The 23,937-nt window shown below is 58.3% G+C and overlaps 1 protein-coding gene across 1 annotated transcript in view; it reads left to right on the forward strand.

Moving 5' to 3' along the window:
- The window catches only part of ccdc33 (coiled-coil domain containing 33), a 55,302-nt gene that overhangs the window by 26,069 nt on the left and 5,296 nt on the right, over window positions 1-23,937 (forward strand). Inside the window, exons 4-7 of the mRNA XM_046351578.1 lie at window positions 3,002-3,197; window positions 5,944-6,032; window positions 6,136-6,267; window positions 23,056-23,146. Of these exons, the coding sequence (XP_046207534.1) occupies window positions 3,002-3,197; window positions 5,944-6,032; window positions 6,136-6,267; window positions 23,056-23,146 (508 nt within the window). The remainder of the gene's footprint in view (window positions 1-3,001; window positions 3,198-5,943; window positions 6,033-6,135; window positions 6,268-23,055; window positions 23,147-23,937) is intronic.

Below are 23,937 nucleotides of genomic sequence, written 5' to 3' on the forward strand. Positions count from 1 at the left end.
CAGTTAGCAGGCCAAATTAGCAAGCAAGGAGATAGCAAGGGCTAGAAAGTTAGCCTTTGGGCGGCGTCGCAATGGGGTGAGTCTGTTTATGCCTCTTCATGCGGTGACATCGATAGACCGGTCGTGGGTCCGGATATTGTAGCCCAGGTGTATGCTTCGGTGGTAGCACAGGAGCTCTGGCCGGGCTAGCTTCAAGCTAAGTGGGTGGAAATGCTAGCCATGAGTAGTCATCCGGGGTTGCGGTTAGCTAGTTAGCTAGTTGTGAAGATCCAGCTGAAAATGTTCCGTTTGCGGTGGGAATCCGGTGGGAATCCGGGGATAAAAAAATAATAGGTCCGTTATGCTCTGGTTAGAGTCGCGTTGTTCGAACTGGCGAGAGCTTTCCGAGCTAAAGGTTAGCTGATGACCGGTTAGCTGAAGACCGCTAGCAATGGTTTGCTGACTGATAGCTGGTAGTGATAGCTGGTAGTTAGCTGGCTAGCTTCAGTTGAGGGGTTCCGGATCCGAAGTAAATATAAATACTTTAGAAAAAATAGCTACATTGGGTGAGGCGGGTTGCAGGAGAGTATTTAGAAGTTGAGGTTTAGCAAAATGTTTTAAAAGATATGCGAAGAAAAATATGTAATAAAAAACAATATATACAAGGGACACGACACGACAAGACGTCTGACTGCGACGCCATCTGCCCCCCCTGCCTGTTTCTCTGCCCCCCTGCCTGTGTCTCTGCCCCCCTGCCTGTTTCTCTGCCCCCCTGCCTGTTTCTCTACCCCCCCCCTGCCTGTTTTCTCTGTTTCTCTGCCCCCCTGCCTGTTTCTCTGCCCCCCTGCCTGTTTCTCTGCCCCCCTGCCTGTTTCTCTGCCCCCCCTGCCTGTTTCTCTGCCCCCCTGCCTGTTTCTCTGCCCCCCCCTGCCTGTTTCCTTCTCTGCCTGTTTCTCCCCCCTCTGCCTGTTTCTCTGCCCCCCCTGCCTGTTTCTCTGCCCCCCTGCCTGTTTCTCTGCCCCCCTGCCTGTTTCTCTGCCCCCCTGCCTGTTTCTCCCCCTGCCTGTTTCTCTGCCCCCCCCCCTGCCTGTTTCTCTGCCCCCCTGCCTGTTTCTCTGCCCCCCTGCCTGTTTCTCTGCCCCCCTGCCTGTTTCTCTGCCCCCCCTGCCTGTTTCTCTGCCCCCCCCTGCCTGTTTCTCTGCCCCCCCTGCCTGTTTCTCTGCCCCCCCTGCCTGTTTCTCTGCCCCCCCCCTGCCTGTTTCTCTGCCCCCCCTGCCTGTTTCTCTGCCCCCCTGCCTGTTTCTCTGCCCCCCCCCTGCCTGTTTCTCTGCCCCCCCCCTGCCTGTTTCTCTGCCCCCCCTGCCTGTTTTTCTCTGTTTCTCTGCCCCCCTGCCTGTTTCCTGCCCCCCTGCCTTTCTCTGCCCCCCCCTGTTTCTCTGCCCCCCCTGCCTGTTTCTCTGCCCCCCCCTGCCTGTTTCTCTGCCCCCCCTGCCTGTTTCTCTGCCCCCCCCCCCTGCCTGTTTCTCTGCTGCCCCCCCTGCCTGTTTCTCTGCCCCCTGCCTGTTTCTCTGCCCCCCCTGCCTGTTTCTCTGCCCCCCCCTGCCTGTTTCTCTGCCCCCCTGCCTGTTTCTCTGCCCCCCTGCCTGTTTCTCTGCCCCCCCTGCCTGTTTCTCTGCCCCCCCCTGCCTGTTTCTCTGCCCCCCCTGCCTGTTTCTCTGCCCCCCCCCTGCCCCCCTGCCTGTTTCTCTGCCCCCCTGCCTGTTTCTCTGCCCCCCCCTGCCTGTTTCTCTGCCCCCCCTGCCTGTTTCTCTGCCCCCCCTGCCTGTTTCTCTGCCCCCCCTCTGCCTGTTTCTCTGCCCCCCCCCCTGCCTGTTTCTCTGCCTGTTTCTCCCCCCCTGCCTGTTTCTCTGCCCCCCCTGCCTGTTTCTCTGCCCCCCCTGCCTGTTTCTCTGCCCCCCCCCTGCCTGTTTCTCCCCCCTGCCTGTTTCTCTGCCCCCCTGCCTGTTTCTCTGCCCCCCCCCCCCCCTGCCTGTTTCTCTGCCCCCCCCTGCCTGTTTCTCTGCCCCCCCTGCCTGTTTCTCTGCCCCCCCTGCCTGTTTCTCTGCCCCCCTGCCTGTTTCTCTGCCCCCCCTGCCTGTTTCTCTGCCCCCCCCTGCCTGTTTCTCTGCCCCCCTGCCCCCCCTGCCTGTTTCTCTGCCCCCCTGCCTGTTTCTCTGCCCCCTGCCTGTTTCTCTGCCCCCCCTGCCTGTTTCTCTGCCCCCCCTGCCCTCTGCCCCCCCCCTGCCTGTTTCTCTGCCCCCCTGCCTGTTTCTCTGCCCCCCTGCCTGTTTCTCTGCCCCCCTGCCTGTTTCTCTGCCCCCCCCCCTGCCTGTTTCTCTGCCCCCCCCTGCCTGTTTCTCTGCCCCCCCTGCCTGTTTCTCTCCCCCCCCCTGCCTGTTTCTCTGCCCCCCTGCCTGTTCTCTGCCCCCCCTGCCCCCCTGCCTGTTTCTCTGCCCCCCCCCCTGCCTGTTTCTCTGCCCCCCTGCCTGTTTCTCTGCCCCCCCTGCCTGTTTCTCTGCCCCCCTGCCTGTTTCTCTGCCCCCCCTGCCTGTTTCTCTGCCCCCCTGCCTGTTTCTCTGCCCCCCCTGTTTCTCCCCCCCTGCCTGTTTCTCTGCCCCCCTGCCTGTTTCTCTGCCCCCCTGCCTGTTTCTCTGCCCCCCTGCCTGTTTCTCCCCCCCCCCCCTGCCTGTTTCTCTGCCCCCCCCTGCCTGTTTCTCTGCCCCCCCTGCCTGTTTCTCCCCCCCTGCCTGTTTCTCTGCCCCCCTGCCTGTTTCTCTGCCCCCTGCCTGTTTCCCTGCCCCCCCTGTGTTTCTCTGCCCCCCTGCCTGTTTTTCTCTGTTTCTCCCCCCCTGCCTGTTTCTCTGCCCCCCCTGCCTGTTTCTCTGCCCCCCCCTGCCTGTTTCTCTGCCCCCCCCTGCCTGTTTCTCTGCCCCCCCTGCCTGTTTCTCTGCCCCCCCCCCCTGCCTGTTTCTCTGCCCCCTAGGAAGTGGAGAACTACCGAACAGCGATGCGTAAAATGGCGGAGGACATCATAGCCCTTAGGACCCAGGTGGTAACCTTGGGAACGGACAACAGCCAACTCCGCAGTGACCTCACGCTGCACCAGGACCTAGGGCGCCACCTTTTGGACGACACTGATGTAGCCGTCATGACCAAGGCAGAGATCGCTGACCGGATAGGTTTTGTTTTTACATAATAATACCATGTAAACACACGAGCATCACAATATCTCCCCAACGTCCCTCTGCACTTGGATATAATCACATGGTTCAGTCCAGCGACTGGTCCCAATGTACAGGAAATGGCCCCGTATAATTATTGATGTGGATGCCAAGAAAGTTTACTTTTCCAGCCAACCGTCTCAATAACTTCTGGTTGTCATGGCAGCAGACAGGTTCATTTCTTGAGAAGTTGTTAAGTTTAATTTTGTCCTGAAGTTGTGAGGTAAACTGATCCTCTGTGGGTCTGTCTGTTGTTGCTAATCCTTATTATCCTGTCAGGGCTCTGATAAGCTCACTGACGCAAGCGCACACACACACATGCACGCACACATACACACACACACGTCTGGGCCTGGGTTTTGATAAGGGATGGCCAGCCGCTGTGCTTATCATCTGAAGGACAGTCTGTAACCAAAGGACGACTGACTGGAAGTTCACACACACACACACACACACACACACACACACACACACACACACACACACACACACACACACACACACACACACACACACACACACACACACACTCACACTCACACTCACACACACACTCACACACACACACACACACACACACACACACACACACACACACACACACACACACACACACACACACACACACACACACACACACACACACACACACACACACACACACACACACACACACACACACACACACACACACACACACACACACACTCACACACACACACACACACACACACACACACACACACACACACACACACACACACACACACACACACACACACACACACACACACACACACACACACACACACACACACACACACACACACACTCACACTCACACTCACACTCACACACACACACACACACACACACACACACACACACACACACACACACACACACACACACACACACACACACACACACACTCACACTCACACACACACACACTCACACTCACACGCACACACACACACACACACACACACGCACACACACACACACACACACGCACACACACACACACACACACACACACACACACACACACACACACACACACACACATCACTGAGGGATGCTTCAAAAGACTGTCTGAGGCATCAAAGCACAAACACCAGCTCTATTCCCTATCCCAAATGGCACCCTATTCCCTATAGAGTGCGTTATATTTGTGCCCATACATAGAGAAGTAGTTTGCATAGCAGTCAGTCAATTGTTCAGTCAGTGGGCTTAGATAATAAGGATTTATTCAGTATTTTTTGTAATGTGCTTCTCAGTCTTGACATTTAGTTGAATTCTGTCCGGCTTTAGGAAGCCTTTGAAACTGCTACTTCAGATCAAACAGCAGATTTGGAGATGTGAATGTTAAAGTGGAACTGACAGCGTTTTAACTACTTTCCAGATCTGAAACGAACAGACAATCAGAATATCTATAGCTGCAGAATGACGAGCGGGCTACTACTCCCCTTCGCACGTGACAAATAAACGTTGATTTGAATCAATGTTGACGGCCAACTAGCTGAAAACGTTTATCTAATGTTCCATATACGATTTGAGCTCATCTAGTTCTGTCTGTCATTAGTTGTTGGTGTTGTTGTTGATGTGCGATTTACAGAAAGACCTTGTCATGGTTGTTTGATCAATAGGACTGTGAAGTTCCCAAATGTAAGAGAACTCCCGTGGTATTTCCATATTTCCATTCAGGTGATTTTTGTGTCTTTGGGTGAATGTGTTCTAACGATCTAAAATCTCGCTGTTTTTCTTTATGTGTTTATTATGGATCCTCATTAGTTCCTGTCAAGACAGCAGCTACTCTTCCTGGGGTTTATTATGGATCCCCATTAGATCCTGCCAAGGTAGCAGCTACTCTTCCTGGGATTTATTATGGATCCCCATTAGTTCCCGCCAAGGCAGCAGCTACTCTTCCTGGGGTTTATTATGGATCCCCATTAGTTCCTGTCAAGGCAGCAGCTACTCTTCCTGGGGTTTATTATGGATCCCCATTAGTTCCCGCCAAGGTAGCAGCTACTCTTCCTGGGGTTTATTATGGATCCCCATTAGTTCCTGCCAAGGCAGCAGCTACTCAGCCTGGGGTTTATTATGGATCAACATTAGCTCCTGCCAAGGCAGCAGCTACTCTTCCTGGGATTTATTATGGATCCTCATTGGTTCCTGCCAAGGCAGCAGCTACTCTTCCTGGGGTTTATTATGGATCCCCATTAGTTCCTGTCAAGGCAGCAGCTACTCTTCATGGGGTTTATTATGGATCCCCATTAGTTCCTGCCAAGGCAGCAGCTCCTCTTCCTGGGGTTTATTATGGATCCCCATTAGTTCCCGCCAAGGCAGCAGCTACTCTTCCTGGGGTTTATTTTGGATCCCCATTAGTTCCTGCCAAGGCAGCAGCTACTCTTCCTGGGTTCCAACAAAATCAAGGCAGTTAATACATTTTTAAAACATTACAACTTTCACAGATTTCCCAACCCACTGTTCCCTCAGGACTTCCTGATTATACCTGGATTATATTTGAGAGGTGTGTGTGTGTGTGTGTGTGTGTGTGTGTGTGTGTGTGTGTGTGTGTGTGTGTGTGTGTGTGTGTGTGTGTGTGTGTGTGTGTGTGTGTGTGTGTGTGTGTGTGTGTGTGTGTGTGTGTGTGTGTGTGTGTGTGTGTGTGTGTGTGTGTGTGTGTGTGTACCTCCAGCCTCTCTGAAGTTTAAGCTGGCTAGTGAGAGCAGCAAGGCTTCAGCTCAGAGAGACAAGATACAACAGCTCCAGAATGATCTGATCAGGGTGAGCAGACACACAGACACACACAACTCTAAACTCTGTCCAGCTGTCACCTTATGTAAGAAACCCTCATGGCTCTGTTGTTGACATCCTCTCCACCTTCCAGAAGAATGACAGTGAAAAGGAGTTGCTGCGTCTCCAGAGAGCTCACCAGCAGCAACAGACCGTCCTACAGCGATACCACAGGACTGTCTCCAAGACTGCAGGCCTGGAGGCCACCGTTAAACAGCAGGAGAAGGTACCTGACCCCTGACCCCTGACCCCTGACCCCTGACCCTACAGCGATACCACAGGACTGTCTCCAAGGCTGCAGGCCTGGAGGTCACCGTTAAACAGCAGGAGAAGGTACCTGACCCCTGACCCCTGACCCCTGACCCCTGACCCTACAGCGATACCACAGGACTGTCTCCAAGGCTGCAGGCCTGGAGGCCACCGTTAAACAGCAGAAGGTACCTAACCCCTGACCCCTGACCCTACAGCGATACCACCGGACTGTCTCCAAGACTGCAGGTCACCGCTATGAGCGTCACCCTAGATAGCAAGCAAAACGTATAGACTTAATGGTTACTGAAATGGGGCGAGGTCTGTCCGTGAAAAGGCGTTGCTCTGCTTTTTTATTTAAATAGGCAAGTCAGTTAAGAACAAGTTCTTATTTACAATGACGGCCTACCGGGGAACAGTGGGTTCTGCCCCTTGTTCAGGGGCAGAACAACAGATTTTTGCCTTGTCAGCTCGGATGGTTGAATCTAGCAACTTTTCGGTTACTGGCCCAACGCTCTATCCACTAGGCTACCTGCTGGTTACTAGCCCAATGCTCTAACCACTAGGCTACCTGCTGGTTACTGGCCCAACGCTCTAACCACTAGGCTACCTGCTGGTTACTGGCCCAACGCTCTAACCACTAGGCTACCTGCTGGTTACTGGCCCAACGCTCTAACCACTAGGCTACCGGCAGCCTGCTTTCTTGATATCTCAGTCGACCGGACGGCTCATACAGGCCCTAGTTTTGTCACACCTGTGTGGTCACCTGTGTGGTCAGGTGCTCCCTTCCCCATAGTATCCCCTCTCCCTTCCCCATAGTGGCCCCTCTCCCGTACCCTCTCCCTTTCCCATAGTGTCCCCTCTCCCTTCCCCATAGTGTCCCCTCTCCCTTCCCCATAGTGTCCCCTCTCTCTTCCCCATAGTGTCCCCTCTCCCAACCCATAGTGTCCCCTCTCCCTTCCCCATAGTGTCCCCTCTCCCTTCCCCATAGTGCCCCCTCTCCCTTCCCCATAGTGTCCCCTCTCCCTTCCCCATAGTGGCCCCTCTCCCTTCCCCATAGTGGCCCCTCTCCCTTCCCCATAGTGGCCCCTCTCCTGTACCCTCTCCCTTCCCCATAGTGTCCCCTCTCCCGTACCCTCTCCCTTCCCCATAGTGTACCCTCTCCCTTCCCCATAGTGGCCCCTCTCCCTTCCCCATAGTGTCCCCTCTCCCTTCCCCATAGTGTCCCCTCTCCCTTCCCCATAGTAGCCCCTCTCCTTCCCCATAGTGGCCCCTCTCCCGTACCCTCTCCCTTCCCCATAGTGTTGTCCCCTCTCCCTTCCCCATAGTGTCCCCTCTCCCTTCCCCATAGTGTCCCCTCTCCCTTCCCCATAGTGTCCCCTCTCCCTTCCCCATAGTGTCCCCTCTCCCTTCCCCATAGTGGCCCCTCTCCCTTCCCCATAGTGTCCCCTCTCCCTTCCCCATAGTGTCCCCTCTCCCTTTCCCATAGTGTCCCCTCTCCCTTCTCCATAGTGGCCCCTCTCCCTTCCCCATAGTGTCCCCTCTCCCTTCCCCATTGTGGCCCCTCTCCCTTCCCCATAGTGGGCCCTCTCCCGTACCCTCTCCCTTCCCCATAGTGTCCGCTCTCCCGTACCCTCTCCCTTCACCATAGTGGCCCCTTCCCCATAGTGTCCCCTCTCCATTCCCCATAGTGTCCCCTCTCCCTTCCCCATAGTGGCCCCTCTCCCTTCCCCATAGTGGCCCCTCTCCCGTACCCTCTCCCTTCCCCATAGTGTCCCCTCTCCCGTACCCTCTCCCTTCCCCATAGTGGCCCCTTCCCCATAGTGTCACCTCTCCCTTCCCCATAGTGGCTCCTCTCCCTTCCCCATAGTGTCCCGTCTCCCTTCCCCATAGTGTCCCCTCTCCCTTCCCCATAGTAGCCTCTCTCCCTTCCCCATAGTGTCCCCTCTCCCTTCCCCATAGTGTCCCCTCTCCCTTCCCCATAGTGTCCCCTCTCCCTTCCCCATAGTGTCCCCTCTCCCTTCCCCATAGTGGCCCTTCTCCCTTCCCCATAGTGGCCCCTCTCCTTCCCCATAGTGGTCCCCTCTCCTTCCCCATACCCTCTCCCTTCCCCATAGTGTCCCCTCTCCCTGCCCCTCTCCCTTCCCCATAGTGTACCCTCTCCCTTCCCCATAGTGGCCCCTCTCCCTTCCCCATAGTGTCCCCTCTCCCTTCCCCATAGTGTCCCCTCTCCCTTCCCCATAGTAGCCCCTCTCCCTTCCCCATAGTGGCCCCTCTCCCCCCTCTCCCTTCCCCATAGTGTCCCCTCTCCCTTCCCCATAGTGTCCCCTCTCCCTTCCCCATAGTGTCCCTCTCCCTTCCCCATAGTGTCCCCTCTCCCTTCCCCATAGTGTCCCCTCTCCCTTCCCCATAGTGGCCCCTCTCCCTTCCCCATAGTGTCCCCTCTCCCTTCCCCATAGTGTCCCCTCTCCCCTTCCCCATAGTGTCCCCTCTCCCTTCCCCATAGTGGCCCCTCTCCCTTCCCCATAGTGTCCCCTCTCCCTTCCCCATTGTGGCCCCTCTCCCTTCCCCATAGTGGGCCCTCTCCCGTACCCTCTCCCTTCCCCATAGTGTCCGCTCTCCCGTGTCCCTCTCCTTCCCATAGTGGCTCCCTTCCCCATAGTGTCCCCTCTCCATTCCCCATAGTGTCCCCTCTCCCTTCCCCATAGTGGCCCCTCTCCCTTCCCCATAGTGGCCCCTCTCCCGTACCCTCTCCCTTCCCCATAGTGTCCCCTCTCCCGTGCCCTCTCCCTTCCCCATAGTGGCCCCTTCCCCATAGTGTCACCTCTCCCTTCCCCATAGTGGCTCCTCTCCCTTCCCCATAGTGTCCCGTCTCCCTTCCCCATAGTGTCCCCTCTCCCTTCCCCATAGTAGCCCCTCTCCTTCCCCATAGTGTCCCTCTCCCTTCCCCATAGTGTCCCCTCTCCCTTCCCCATAGTGTCCCCTCCCTTCCCCATAGTGTCCCCTCTCCCTTCCCCATAGTGGCCCCTCTCCCTTCCCCATAGTGGCCACTCTCCCCATAGTGGCCCCTCTCCCTTCCCCATAGTGTCCCCTCTCCCTTCCCCATAGTTTCCCCTCTCCCTTCCCCATAGTGTCCCCTCTCCCTTCCCCATAGTGTCCCCTCTCCTTCCCCATAGTGTCCCCTCTCCCTTCCCCATAGTGTCCCCTCTCCTTCCCCATAGTGGCCCCTCTCCCTTCCCCATAGTGTCCCCTCTCCCTTCCCCATAGTGTCCCCTCTCCTTTCCCATAGTGTCCCCTCTCCCTTCCCCATAGTGGCCCTCTCCCTTCCCCATAGTGTCCCCTCTCCCTTCCCCATAGTGTCCCTCTCCCTTCCCCATAGTGTCCCCTCTCCCTTCCCCATAGTGTCCCCTCTCCCTTCCCCATAGTGTCCCCTCTCCCTTCCCCATAGTGTCCCCTCTCCTTCCCCATAGTGTCCCCTCTCCCTTCCCCATAGTGGCCCCTCTCCCTTCCCCATAGTGGCCCCTCTCCCTTCCCTCTCCCTTCCCCATAGTGTCCCCTCTCCCTTCCCCATAGTGTCCCCTCCCTTCCCCATAGTGTCCTCTCCCTTCCCCATAGTGGTCCCTCTCCTTCCCCATAGTGTCCCCTCTCCCTTCCCCATAGTAGCCCCTCTCCCTTCCCCATAGTGGCCCCTCTCCCTTCCCCATAGTGTCCCTCTCCCTTCCCCATAGTGTCCCCTCTCCCTTCCCCATAGTGTCCCCTCTCCCTTCCCCATAGTGTCCCTCTCCCTTCCCCATAGTGTCCCCTCTCCTTCCCCATAGTGGCCCTCCCTCCCTTCCCCATAGTGTCCCCTCTCCCTTCCCCATAGTGTCCCCTCTCCCTTCCCCATAGTGTCCCCTCTCCCTTCCCCATAGTGTCCCCTCTCCCTTCCCCATAGTGGCCCCTCTCCCTTCCCCATAGTGTCAACCCTTCCCCATAGTGTCCCCTCTCCCTTCCCCATAGTGTCCCCTCTCCCTTCCCCATAGTGTTCCCTCTCCTTCCCCATAGTGTCCCCTCCCTCTGTCCCCCTTCCCCATAGTGGTCCCCTCTCCTTCCCCATAGTGTCCCCTCTCCCTTCCCCATAGTGTCCCCTCTCCCTTCCCCATAGTGTCCCCTCTCCTTCCCCATAGTGGCCCCTCTCCCATAGTGTCCCTCTCCCTTCCCCATAGTGTCCCCCCTCCCTTCCCCATAGTGTCCCCTCTCCCCCCATAGTGTCCCCTCTCCTTCCCCATAGTGTCCCCCTCCCTTCCCCATAGTGTCCCCTCCCTTAGTGTGTCCCCTCTCCCTTCCCCATAGTGTCCCCTCTCCCTTCCCCATAGTGTCCCCCTCCCTTCCCCATAGTGTCCCTCTCCCTTCCCCATAGTGTCCCCTCTCCTTCCCCATAGTGTCCCCTCTCCTTCCCCATAGTGTCCCCTCTCCCTTCCCCATAGTGTCCCCTCTCCCTTCCCCATAGTGTCCCTCCCTTCCCCATAGTGTTCCCTCTCCCTTCCCCATAGTGTCCCATCTACCTTCCCCATAGTGTCCCCTCTCCTTCCCCATAGTGGTCCCCTCTCCCTACCCTCTCCTTCCCCATAGTGTCCCCTCTCCCTTCCCCATAGTGTCCCCTCTCCCTTCCCCATAGTGTCCCCTCTCCCTTCCCCATAGTGTCCCCTCTCCTTCCCCATAGTGTCCCTCTCCCTTCCCCATAGTGTCCCCTCTCCCTTCCCCATAGTGGCCCCTCTCCCTTCCCCATAGTGGTCCCCCCTCCCATACCCCCTCTCCTTCCCCATAGTGTCCCCTCTCCCTTCCCCATAGTGTCCCCTCTCCCTTCCCCATAGTGTCCCCTCTCCTTCCCCATAGTGGCCCCTCTCCTTCCCCATAGTGTCCCCTCTCCCTTCCCCATAGTGTCCCCTCTCCCTTCCCCATAGTGTCCCCTCTCCCTTCCCCATAGTGGCCCCTCTCCCATACCCTCTCCCTTCCCCATAGTGTCCCCTCTCCCTTCCCCATAGTGTCCCCCTTCCCCATAGTGTCCCCCTCCCTTCCCCATAGTGTCCTTCCCCTCCCCTCTCCCTTCCCCATAGTGGCCCCTCTCCCCTTCCCCATAGTGTCCCCTCCCGTGTCCCTCCCTTCCCCATAGTGTCCCCTCTCCCCATAGTGTCCCCTCTCCCTTCCCCATAGTGGCCCCTTCCCCATAGTGTCCCTCTCCCTTCCCCATAGTGGCCCCTCTCCCTTCCCCATAGTGTCCCCTCTCCCTTCCCCATAGTGTCCCCTCCCTTCCCCATAGTGGCCCCTCTCCCTTCCCCATAGTGGCCCCTCTCCCGTACCCTCTCCCTTCCCCATAGTGTCCCCTCTCCCTTCCCCATAGTGTCCCCTCTCCCTTCCCCATAGTGTCCCCTCTCCCTTCCCCATAGTGGCCCCTCTCCCTTCCCCATAGTGGCCCCCCTCTTCCCCATAGTGTCCCCTCTCCCTTCCCCATAGTGTCCCCTCTCCCTTCCCCATAGTGTCCCCTCTCCCTTCCCCATAGTGTCCCCTCTCCCTTCCCCATAGTGGCCCCTCTCCCTTCCCCATAGTGTCCCCTCTCCCTTCCCCATAGTGGCCCCTCTCCCTTCCCCATAGTGTCCCCTCCTCCCTTCCCCATAGTGGCCCCTCTCCCATACCCTCTCCCTTCCCCATAGTGTCCCCTCCCCCGTCTCTCTCCCTTCCCCATAGTGGCCCCTTCCCCATAGTGTCCCCTCTCCCTTCCCCATAGTGTCCCCTCTCCCTTCCCCATAGTGTCCCCTCTCCCTTCCCCATAGTGGCCCCTCCCTCCCCATAGTGCCCTCTCCCTTCCCCATAGTGTCCCTCTCCTACCCCTTCCCCATAGTGGCCCCTTCCCCATAGTGTCCCTCTCCCTTCCCCATAGTGTCCCCTCTCCCTTCCCCATAGTGGCCCCTCTCCCCATAGTGCCCCTCTCCCTTCCCCATAGTGTCCCCTCTCCCTTCCCCATAGTGTCCCCTCTCCCTTCCCCATAGTGTCCCCTCTCCCTTCCCCATAGTGGCCCCTCTCCCTTCCCCATAGTGTCCCCTCTCCCTTCCCCATAGTGTCCCCTCTCCCTTCCCCATTGTGTCCCCTCTCCCTTCCCCATGTTGGCCCCTCTCCCATACCCTCTCCCTTCCCCATAGTGTCCCCTCTCTCCCCGTACCCTCTCCCTTCCCCATAGTGGCCCCTTCCCCATAGTGTCCCCTCTCCCTTCCCCATAGTGTCCCCTCTCCCTTCCCCATTGTGGCCCCTCTCCCTTCCCCATAGTGGCCCCTCTCCCCACGTACCCTCTCCCTTCCCCATAGTGTCCCCTCTTCCCCATAGTGTCCCCTCTCCCTTCCCCATAGTGGCCCCTTCCCCATAGTGTCACCTCTCCCTTCCCCATAGTGGCCCCTCTCCCTTCCCCATAGTGTCCCGTCTCCCTTCCCCATAGTGTCCCCTCTCCCTTCCCCATAGTGCCCCCTCCCTTCCCCATAGTGGCCCCTCCCCCCCATAGTGGCCCTCTCCTTCCCCATAGTGTCCCCTCTCCCTTCCCCATAGTGTCCCCTCCCTTCCCCATAGTGTCCCCTCTCCCTTCCCCATAGTAGCCCCTCTCCCTTCCCCATAGTGGCCCCTCTCCTCATACCCTCTCCCTTCCCCATAGTGTCCCCTCTCCCTTCCCCATAGTGTCCCTCTCTCCCTTCCCCATAGTGTCCCTCTCCCTTCCCCATAGTGTCCCCTCTCCCTTCCCCATAGTGTCCCCTCTCCCTTCCCCATAGTGCCCCTCTCCCTTCCCCATAGTGTCCCCTCTCCCTTCCCCATTGTGGCCCCTCTCCCTCCCTTCCCTTCCCCATAGTGTCCCCTCTCCCTTCCCCATAGTGGCCCCTTCCCCATAGTGTCCCCTCTCCCTTCCCCATAGTGTCCCCTCTCCCTTCCCCATTGTGGCCCCTCTCCCTTCCCCATAGTGGCCCCTCTCACGTACCCTCTCCCTTCCCCATAGTGTCCCCTCTCCCGTACCCTATCCCTTCCCCATAGTGGCCCCTTCCCCATAGTGTCACCTCTGCCTTCCCCATAGTGGCCCCTCTCCCTTCCCCATAGTGTCCCCGTCTCCCTTCCCCATAGTGTCCCCTCTCCCTTCCCCATAGTAGCCCCTCTCCCTTCCCCATAGTGGCCCCTCTCCCGTCCCCTCTCCCTTCCCCATAGTGTCCCCTCTCCCTTCCCCATAGTGTCCCCTCTCCCTTCCCCATAGTAGCCCCTATCCCTTCCCCATAGTGGCCCCTCTCCCATACCCTCTCCCTTCCCCATAGTGTCCCCTCTCCCTTCCCCATAGTGTCCCCTCTCCCTTCCCCATAGTGTCCCCTCTCCCTTCCCCATGGTGTCCCCTCTCCCTTCCCCATAGTGTCCCCTCTCCCTTCCCCATAGTGTCCCCTCTCCCTTCCCCATAGTGGCCCCTCTCCCTTCCCCATAGTGGCCCCTCTCCCTTCCCCATAGTGTCCCCTCTCCTGTACCCTCTCCCTTCCCCATAGTGTCCCCTCCCTTCCCCATAGTGTCCCCTCTCCCTTCCCCATAGTGTCCCCTCTCCCTTCCCCATAGTGTCCCCTCTCCCTTCCCCATAGTGTCCCCTCTCCCTTCCCCATAGTGTCCCCTCTCCCTTCCCCATAGTGTCCCCTCTCCCAACCCATAGTGTCCCCTCTCCCTTCCCCATAGTGTCCCCTTCCCCCTTCCCCATAGTGTCCCCTCTCCCTTCCCCATAGTGTTCCCTCTCCCTTCCCCATAGTGTCCCCTCTCCTTCCCCATAGTGTCCCCCTCCCTCCCCCATAGTGTCCCCTCTCCCTTCCCCATAGTGTTCCCTCTCCCTTCCCCATAGTGTCCCGTCTCCCTTCCCCATAGTGTCCCCTCTCCCTTCCCCATAGTGTCCCCTCTCCCTTCCCCCCTCTCCCTTCCCCATAGTGGCCCCTCTCCCTTCCCCATAGTGTTCCCTCTCCCTTCCCCATAGTGTCCCCTCTCCCTTCCCCATAGTGTCCCCTCTCCCTTCCCCATAGTGTCCCCTCTCCTTCCCCATAGTGTCCCCTCTCCCAACCCATAGTGTCCCTCTCCCTTCCCCATAGTGTCCCCTTTCCCTTCCCCATAGTGTCCCCTCTCCCTTCCCCATAGTGTCCCCTCTCCCTTCCCCTCCCTTCCCCATAGTGGCCCCTCTCCCTTCCCCATAGTGGCCCCTCTCCTGTACCCTCTCCTTCCCCATAGTGGCCCCTTCCCCATAGTGGCCCCTCTCCCTTCCCCATAGTGTCTCGTCTCCCTTCCCCATAGTGTCCCCTCCCTTCCCCATAGTAGCCCCTCTCCCTTCCCCATAGTGGCCCCTATCCCGTACCCTCTCCTTCCCCATAGTGTCCCCTCTCCTTCCCCATAGTGTACCCTTCTCCTTTCCCCATAGTGGCCCCTCTCCCATACCCTCTCCCTTCCCCATAGTGTCCCCTCTCCCTTCCCCATAGTGTCCCCTCTCCCTTCCCCATAGTGTCCCCTCTCCCTTCCCCATAGTGTTCCCTATCCCTTCCCCATAGTATCCCCTCTCCCTTCCCCATAGTGTCCCCTCTCCCTTCCCCATAGTGGCCCCTCTCCTTCCCCATAGTGTCCCCTCCCTTCCCCATAGTGTCCCCTCTCCCTTCCCCATAGTGGCCCCTCCCTTCCCTATAGTGTCCCCTCTCCCTTCCCCATAGTGGCCCCTCTCCCGTACCCTTTCCCTTCCCCATAGTGTCCCCTCTCCCTTCCCCATAGTGTCCCCTTCCCCATAGTGTCCCCTCTCCCTTCCCCATAGTGGCCCCTCTCCCTTCCCCATAGTGTCCCCTCTCCCTTCCCCATAGTGTCCCCTCTCCCTTCCCCATAGTGTCCCCTCTCCCTTCCCCATAGTGTTCCCTCTCCCTTCCCCATAGTGTCCCATCTACCTTCCCCATAGTGTCCCCTCTCCCTTCCCCATAGTGGCCCCTCTCCCGTACCCTCTCCCTTCCCCATAGTGTCCCCTCTCCCTTCCCCATAGTGTCCCCTCTCCCTTCCCTATAGTGTCCCCCTCCCTTCCCCATAGTGTCCCCTCTCCCTTCCCCATTGTGTCCCCTCTCCCTTCCCCATAGTGTCCCCTCCCTTCCCCATAGTGGCCCCTCTCCCGTGCCCTCTCCCTTCCCCATAGTGTCCCCTCTCCCTTCCCCATAGTGTCCCCTCTCCCTTCCCCATAGTGGCCCCTCTCCCTTCCCCATAGTGTGGCCCCTCTCCCTTCCCCATAGTGGCCCCTCTCCCTTCCCCATAGTGTCCCCTCCCCCTTCCCCATTGTGGCCCCTCTCCCTTCCCCATGTTGGCCCCTCTCCCATACCCTCTCCTTCCCCATAGTGTCCCCTCTCCCGTACCCTCTCCCTTCCCCATAGTGGCCCCTTCCCCATAGTGTCCCCTCTCCCTTCCCCATAGTGTCCCCTCTCCTTCCCCATTGTGGCCCCTCTCCCTTCCCCATATTGGCCCCTCTCACGTACCCTCTCCCTTCCCCATAGTGTCCCCTCTCCCGTACCCTCTCCCTTCCCCATAGTGGCCCCTTCCCCATAGTGTCACCTCTCCCTTCCCCATAGTGGCCCCTCTCCCTTCCCGATAGTGTCCCGTCTCCCTTACCCATAGTGTCCCTCTCCCTTCCCCATAGTAGCCCCACTCCCTTCCCCATAGTGGCCCTCTCCCTACCCTCTCCCCATAGTGTCCCCTCTCCCTTCCCCATAGTGGCCCCTCTCCTTCCCCATAGTGTCCCCTCTCCCTTCCCCATAGTAGCCCCTCTCCCTTCTTCCCCATAGTGGCCCCTCTCTCATACCCTCTCCCTTCCCCATAGTGTCCCCTCTCCCTTCCCCATTGTGGGCCCTCTCCCTTCCCCATAGTGGCCCCTCTCACGTACCCTCTCCCTTCCCCATAGTGTCCCCTCTCCCGTACCCTATCCCTTCCCCATAGTGGCCCCTTCCCCATAGTGTCACCTCTGCCTTCCCCATAGTGGCCCCTCTCCCTTCCCCATAGTGTCCCGTCTCCCTTCCCCATAGTGTCCCCTCTCCTTCCCCATAGTAGCCCCTCTCCCTTCCCCATAGTGGCCCCTCTCCCGTACCCTCTCCCTTCCCCATAGTGTCCCCTCTCCCTTCCCCATAGTGTCCCCTCTCCCTTCCCCATAGTAGCCCCTATCCCTTCCCCATAGTGGCCCCTCTCCCATACCCTCTCCCTTCCCCATAGTGTCCCCTCTCCCTTCCCCATAGTGTCCCCTCTCCCTTCCCCATAGTGTCCCCTCTCCCTTCCCCATGGTGTCCCCTCTCCCTTCCCCATAGTGTCCCCCTCCCTTCCCCATAGTGTCCCCTCTCCCTTCCCCATAGTGGCCCCTCTCCCTTCCCCATAGTGGCCCCTCTCCCTTCCCCATAGTGTCCCCTCCTGTACCCTCTCCCTTCCCCATAGTGGCCCCTTCCCCATAGTGTCCCCTCTCCCTTCCCCATAGTGTCCCCTCTCCCTTCCCCATAGTGTCCCCTCTCCCTTCCCCATAGTGTCCCCTCTCCCTTCCCCATAGTGTCCCCTCTCCCTTCCCCATAGTGTCCCCTCTCCCAACCCATAGTGTCCCCCCTCCCTTCCCCATAGTGTCCCCTCTCCCTTCCCCATAGTGTCCCCCTCTCCCTTCCCCATAGTGTTCCCTCTCCCTTCCCCATAGTGTCCCCTCTCCCTTCCCCATAGTGTCCCCTCTCCCTTCCCCATAGTGTCCCCTCTCCCTTCCCCATAGTGTTCCCTCTCCCTTCCCCATAGTGTCCCGTCTCCCTTCCCCATAGTGTCCCTCTCCCTTCCCCATAGTAGCCCCTCTCCCTTCCCCATAGTGGCCCCTCTCCCTTCCCCATAGTGTCCCCTCTCCCTTCCCCATAGTGTCCCCTCTCCCTTCCCCATAGTGTCCCCTCTCCTTCCCCATATTGTCCCCTCTCCCTTCCCCATAGTGTCCCCTCTCCCAACCCATAGTGTCCCCTCTCCCAACCCATAGTGTCCCCTTTCCCTTCCCCATAGTGTCCCCTCCCTTCCCCATAGTGTCCCCTCTCCCTTCCCCTCCCTTCCCCATAGTGGCCCCTCTCCCTTCCCCATAGTCGCCCCTCTCCTGTACCCTCTCCCTTCCCCATAGTGGCCCCTTCCCCCATAGTGGCCCCTCTCCCCTTCCCCATAGTGGCCCCTCTCCCTTCCCCATAGTGTCTCGTCTCCCTTCCCCATAGTGTCCCCTCTCCCTTCCCCATAGTAGCCCCTCTCCCTTCCCCATAGTGGCCCCTATCCCGTACCCTCTCCCTTCCCCATAGTGTCCCCTCTCCCTTCCCCATAGTGTCCCTTCTCCTTTCCCCATAGTGGCCCCTCTCCCATACCCTCTCCCTTCCCCATAGTGTCCCCTCTCCCTTCCCCATAGTGTCCCCTCCCTCTCCTTCCCCATAGTGTCCCCTCTCCCTTCCCCATAGTGTTCCCTATCCCTTCCCCATAGTATCCCCTCTCCCTTCCCCATAGTGTCCCCTCTCCCTTCCCCATAGTGGCCCCTCTCCCTTCCCCATAGTGTCCCCTCTCCCTTCCCCATAGTGTCCCTCTCCCTTCCCCATAGTGGCCCCTCTCCCTTCCCTATAGTGTCCCCTCTCCCTTCCCCATAGTGGCCCCTCTCCCATAGTGTCCCCTTTCCCTTCCCCATAGTGTCCCCTCTCCCTTCCCCATAGTGTCCCCCCCTTCCCCATAGTGTCCCCTCTCCCTTCCCCATAGTGGCCCCTCTCCCTTCCCCATAGTGTCCCCTCTCCCTTCCCCATAGTGTCCCCTCTCCCTTCCCCATAGTGTCCCCTCTCCCTTCCCCATAGTGTTCCCTCTCCCTTCCCCATAGTGTCCCATCTACCTTCCCCATAGTGTCCCCTCTCCCTTCCCCATAGTGGCCCCTCTCCCTTCCCCTCTCCCTTCCCCATAGTGTCCCCTCTCCCTTCCCCATAGTGTCCCCTCCCTTCCCATAGTGTCCCCTCTCCCTTCCCCATAGTGTCCCCTCTCCCTTCCCCATTGTGGCCCCTCCCTTCCCCATAGTGTCCCCTCTCCCTTCCCCATAGTGGCCCCCCTCCCTTCCCCATAGTAGTGTCCCCTCTCCCTTCCCCATAGTGTCCCCTCTCCCTTCCCCATAGTGGCCCCTCTCCCTTCCCCATAGTGGCCCCCTCCCTTCCCCATAGTGGCCCCTCTCCCTTCCCCATAGTGTCCCCTCCCCTTCCCCATTGTGGCCCCTCTCCTTCCCCATGTTGGCCCTCCCTTCCCCATAGTACCCTCTCCCTTCCCCATAGTGTCCCCTCCCCTCCCTCCCTTCCCCATAGTGTCCCCCCTTCCCCATAGTGCCCCTCTCCCTTCCCCATAGTGTCCCCTCTCCCTTCCCCATTGTGGCCCCTCTCCCTTCCCCATAGTGTCCCCTCTCCCTTCCCCATAGTGTCCCCTCTCCCTCTCCCTCCCTTCCCCATAGTGTACCCTTCTCCTTTCCCCATAGTGGCCCCCTCCCCGTACCCTCTCCCTTCCCCATAGTGTCCCCTCTCCCTTCCCCATAGTGTCCCCTCTCCCTTCCCCATAGTGTCCCCTCTCCCTTCCCCATAGTGTTCCCTATCCCTTCCCCATAGTATCCCCTCTCCCTTCCCCATAGTGTCCCCTCTCCCTTCCCCATAGTGTCCCCTCTCCCTTCCCCATAGTGCCCCTCTCCCTTCCCTATAGTGTCCCCTCCCCTTCCCATAGTGGCCCCTCCCTCCCCATAGTACCCTTCCCTTCCCCATAGTGTCCCCTCTCCCTTCCCCATAGTGTCCCCTTCCCCATAGTGTCCCCTCTCCCTTCCCCATAGTGGCCCCTCTCCCTTCCCCATAGTGTCCCCTCTCCCTTCCCCATAGTGTCCCCTCTCCCTTCCCCATAGTGTCCCCTCTCCCTTCCCCATAGTGGCCCCTCTCCCGTACCCTCTCCCTTCCCCATAGTGTCCCCTCTCCCTTCCCCATAGTGTCCCCTCTCCCTTCCCCATAGTGTCCCATCTACCTTCCCCATAGTGTCCCCTCTCCCTTCCCCATAGTGGCCCCTCTCCCGTACCCTCTCCCTTCCCCATAGTGTCCCCTCTCCCTTCCCCATAGTGTCCCCTCTCCCTTCCCTATAGTGTCCCCTCTCCCTTCCCCATAGTGTCCCCTCTCCCTTCCCCATTGTGGCCCCTCTCCCTTCCCCATAGTGTCCCCTCTCCCTTCCCCATAGTGGCCCCTCTCCCGTACCCTCTCCCTTCCCCATAGTGTCCCCTCTCCCTTCCCCATAGTGTCCCCTCTCCCTTCCCCATAGTGGCCCCTCTCCCTTCCCCATAGTGGCCCCTCTCCCTTCCCCATAGTGGCCCCTCTCCCTTCCCCATAGTGTCCCCTCCCCTTCCCCATTGTGGCCCCTCTCCCTTCCCCATGTGGCCCCTCTCCCATACCCTCTCCCTTCCCCATAGTGTCCCCTCTCCCGTACCCTCTCCCTTCCCCATAGTGGCCCCTTCCCCATAGTGTCCCCTCTCCCTTCCCCATAGTGTCCCCTCTCCCTTCCCCATTGTGGCCCCTCTCCCTTCCCCATATTGGCCCCTCTCACGTACCCTCTCCCTTCCCCATAGTGTCCCCTCTCCCGTGCCCTCTCCCTTCCCCATAGTGGCCCCTTCCCCATAGTGTCACCTCTCCTTCCCCATAGTGGCCCCTCTCCCTTCCCGATAGTGTCCCCTCTCCCTTCCCCATAGTAGCCCCTCTCCCTTCCCCATAGTAGCCCCACTCCCTTCCACATAGTGGCCCCTCTCCCGTACCCTCTCCCTTCCCCATAGTGTCCCCTCTCCCTTCCCCATAGTGGCCCCTCTCCCTTCCCCATAGTGTCCCCTCTCCCTTCCCCATAGTAGCCCCTCTCCCTTCCCCATAGTGGCCCCTCTCTCATACCCTCTCCCTTCCCCATAGTGTCCCCTCTCCCTTCCCCATTGTGGGCCCCTCTCCCTTCCCCATAGTGGCCCCTCTCACGTACCCTCTCCCTTCCCCATAGTGTCCCCTCTCCCGTACCCTATCCCTTCCCCATAGTGGCCCCTTCCCCATAGTGTCACCTCTGCCTTCCCCATAGTGGCCCCTCTCCCTTCCCCATAGTGTCCCGTCTCCCTTCCCCATAGTGTCCCCTCTCCCTTCCCCATAGTAGCCCCTCTCCCTTCCCCATAGTGGCCCCTCTCCCGTACCCTCTCCCTTCCCCATAGTGTCCCCTCTCCCTTCCCCATAGTGTCCCCTCTCCCTTCCCCATAGTAGCCCCTATCCCTTCCCCATAGTGGCCCCTCTCCCATACCCTCTCCCTTCCCCATAGTGTCCCCTCTCCCTTCCCCATAGTGTCCCCTCTCCCTTCCCCATAGTGTCCCCTCTCCCTTCCCCATGGTGTCCCCTCTCCCTTCCCCATAGTGTCCCCTCTCCCTTCCCCATAGTGTCCCCTCTCCCTTCCCCATAGTGGCCCCTCTCCCTTCCCCATAGTGGCCCCTCTCCCTTCCCCATAGTGTCCCCTCTCCTGTACCCTCTCCCTTCCCCATAGTGGCCCCTTCCCCATAGTGTCCCCTCTCCCTTCCCCATAGTGTCCCCTCTCCCTTCCCCATAGTGTCCCCTCTCCCTTCCCCATAGTGTCCCCTCTCCCTTCCCCATAGTGTCCCCTCTCCCAACCCATAGTGTCCCCTCTCCCTTCCCCATAGTGTCCCCTCTCCCTTCCCCATAGTGTCCCCTCTCCCTTCCCCATAGTGTTCCCTCTCCCTTCCCCATAGTGTCCCCTCTCCCTTCCCCATAGTGTCCCCTCTCCCTTCCCCATAGTGTCCCCTCTCCCTTCCCCATAGTGTTCCCTCTCCCTTCCCCATAGTGTCCCGTCTCCCTTCCCCATAGTGTCCCCTCTCCCTTCCCCATAGTAGCCCCTCTCCCTTCCCCATAGTGGCCCCTCTCCCGTACCCTCTCCCTTCCCCATAGTGTCCCCTCTCCCTTCCCCATAGTGTCCCCTCTCCCTTCCCCATAGTGTCCCCTCTCCCAACCCATAGTGTCCCCTCTCCCAACCCATAGTGTCCCCTTTCCCTTCCCCATAGTGTCCCCTCTCCCTTCCCCATAGTGTCCCCTCTCCCTTCCCCATAGTGTCCCCTCTCCCTTCCCCTCCCTTTCCCATAGTGGCCCCTCTCCCTTCCCCATAGTCGCCCCTCTCCTGTACCCTCTCCCTTCCCCATAGTGTCCCCTCTCCCTTCCCCATAGTGTCCCCTCTCCCTTCCCCATAGTGTTCCCTCTCCCTTCCCCATAGTGTCCCGTCTCCCTTCCCCATAGTGTCCCCTCTCCCTTCCCCATAGTAGCCCCTCTCCCTTCCCCATAGTGGCCCCTCTCCCGTACCCTCTCCCTTCCCCATAGTGTCCCCTCTCCCTTCCCCATAGTGTCCCCTCTCCCTTCCCCATAGTGTCCCCTCTCCCAACCCATAGTGTCCCCTCTCCCAACCCATAGTGTCCCCTTTCCCTTCCCCATAGTGTCCCCTCTCCCTTCCCCATAGTGTCCCCTCTCCCTTCCCCATAGTGTCCCCTCTCCCTTCCCCTCCCTTCCCCATAGTGGCCCCTCTCCCTTCCCCATAGTCGCCCCTCTCCTGTACCCTCTCCCATCCCCATAGTGGCCCCTTCCCCATAGTGGCCCCTCTCCCTTCCCCATAGTGTCTCGTCTCCCTTCCCCATAGTGTCCCCTCTCCCTTCCCCATAGTAGCCCCTCTCCCTTCCCCATAGTGGCCCCTATCCCGTACCCTCTCCCTTCCCCATAGTGTCCCCTCTCCCTTCCCCATAGTGTACCCTTCTCCTTTCCCCATAGTGGCCCCTCTCCCGTACCCTCTCCCTTCCCCATAGTGTCCCCTCTCCCTTCCCCATAGTGTCCCCTCTCCCTTCCCCATAGTGTTCCCTATCCCTTCCCCATAGTATCCCCTCTCCCTTCCCCATAGTGTCCCCTCTCCCTTCCCCATAGTGGCCCCTCTCCCTTCCCCATAGTGTCCCCTCTCCCTTCCCCATAGTGTCCCCTCTCCCTTCCCCATAGTGGCCCCTCTCCCATACCCTTTCCCTTCCCCATAGTGTCCCCTCTCCCTTCCCCATAGTGTCCCCTTCCCCATAGTGTCCCCTCTCCCTTCCCCATAGTGTCCCCTCTATCTCTATTGACCTGTAATCATTATGATAGAAGTTGTTTTACCTGCTTTTGATTGAACACCCTCTGGATTAGAGTGTCTGCTACAATGTTAAAAACTTTACCCTCATCAACCATCTCTATATCTGACCACCTGAACCCTCATCAACCACCTCTATATCTTATCACATGAACCCTCATCAACCACCTCTATATCTGATCACATGAACCCTCCTCAACCACCTGAACCCTCATCAACCACCTCTATATCTGATCACATGAACCCTCATCAACCACCTCTATATTTGATCACATTAACCCTCCTCAACCACCTCTATATCTGATCACATTAACCCTCCTCAACCACCTCTATATCTGATCACATGAACCCTCATCAACCACCTCTATATCTGATCACATGAACCCTCATCAACCACCTCTATATCTGATCACATGAACCCTCATCAACCACCTCTATATCTGATCACATGAACCCTCCTCAACCACCTCTATATCTGATCACATGAACCCTCCTCAACCACCTCTATATCTGATCACATGAACCCTCCTCAAACACCTGAACCCTCCTGTTACAGATCATTGAGAAGATGGAGAAGCTTCTGGACAACACACTGGCAGAGAAGAGCAAGGGCAATGCAGAGAGGAAGAGGAAGATGAAACCAACAGGTGAGACAGGAGTGTTTTCAGAGAGGAAGAGGAAGATGAAACCAACAGGTGAGACAGGAGTGTTTTCAGAGAGGAAGAGGAAGATGAAACCAACAGGTGAGACAGGAGTGTTTTCAGAGAGGAAGAGGAAGATGAAACCAACAGGTGAGACAGGAGTGTTTTCAGAGAGGAAGAGGAAGTTGAAACCAACAGGTGAGACAGGAGTGTTTTCAGAGAGGAAGAGGAAGAAGAAACCAACAGGTGAGACAGGAGTGTTTTCAGAGAGGAAGAGGAAGAAGAAACCAACAGGTGAGACTGGAGTGTTTTCAGAGAGGAAGTGGAAGATGAAACCAACAGGTGAGACAGGAGTGTTTTCAGAGAGGAAGAGGAAGAAGAAACCAACAGGTGAGACAGGAGTGTTTTCAGAGAGGAAGAGGAAGATGAAACCAACAGGTGAGACAGGAGTGTTTTCAGAGAGGAAGAGGAAGATGAAACCAACAGGTGAGACAGGAGTGTTTTCAGAGAGGAAGAGGAAGAAGAAATCAACAGGTGAGACAGGAGTGTTTTCAGAGAGGAAGATGAAACCAACAGGTGAGACAGGAGTGTTTTCAGAGAGGAAGAGGAAGATGAAACCAACAGGTGAGACAGGAGTGTTTTTCAGGAAGATGAAACCAACAGAGTGAGGAAGATGAAATGAAACCAACAGGTGAGACAGGAGTGTTTTCAGAGAGGAAGAGGAAGATGAAACCAACAGGTGAGACAGGAGTGTTTTCAGAGAGGAAGAGGAAGATGAAACCAACAGGTGAGACAGG

Source organism: Oncorhynchus gorbuscha, linkage group LG06, assembly GCF_021184085.1.
Source record: "Oncorhynchus gorbuscha isolate QuinsamMale2020 ecotype Even-year linkage group LG06, OgorEven_v1.0, whole genome shotgun sequence".
Taxonomy (NCBI): Eukaryota; Metazoa; Chordata; class Actinopteri; order Salmoniformes; family Salmonidae; genus Oncorhynchus; species Oncorhynchus gorbuscha.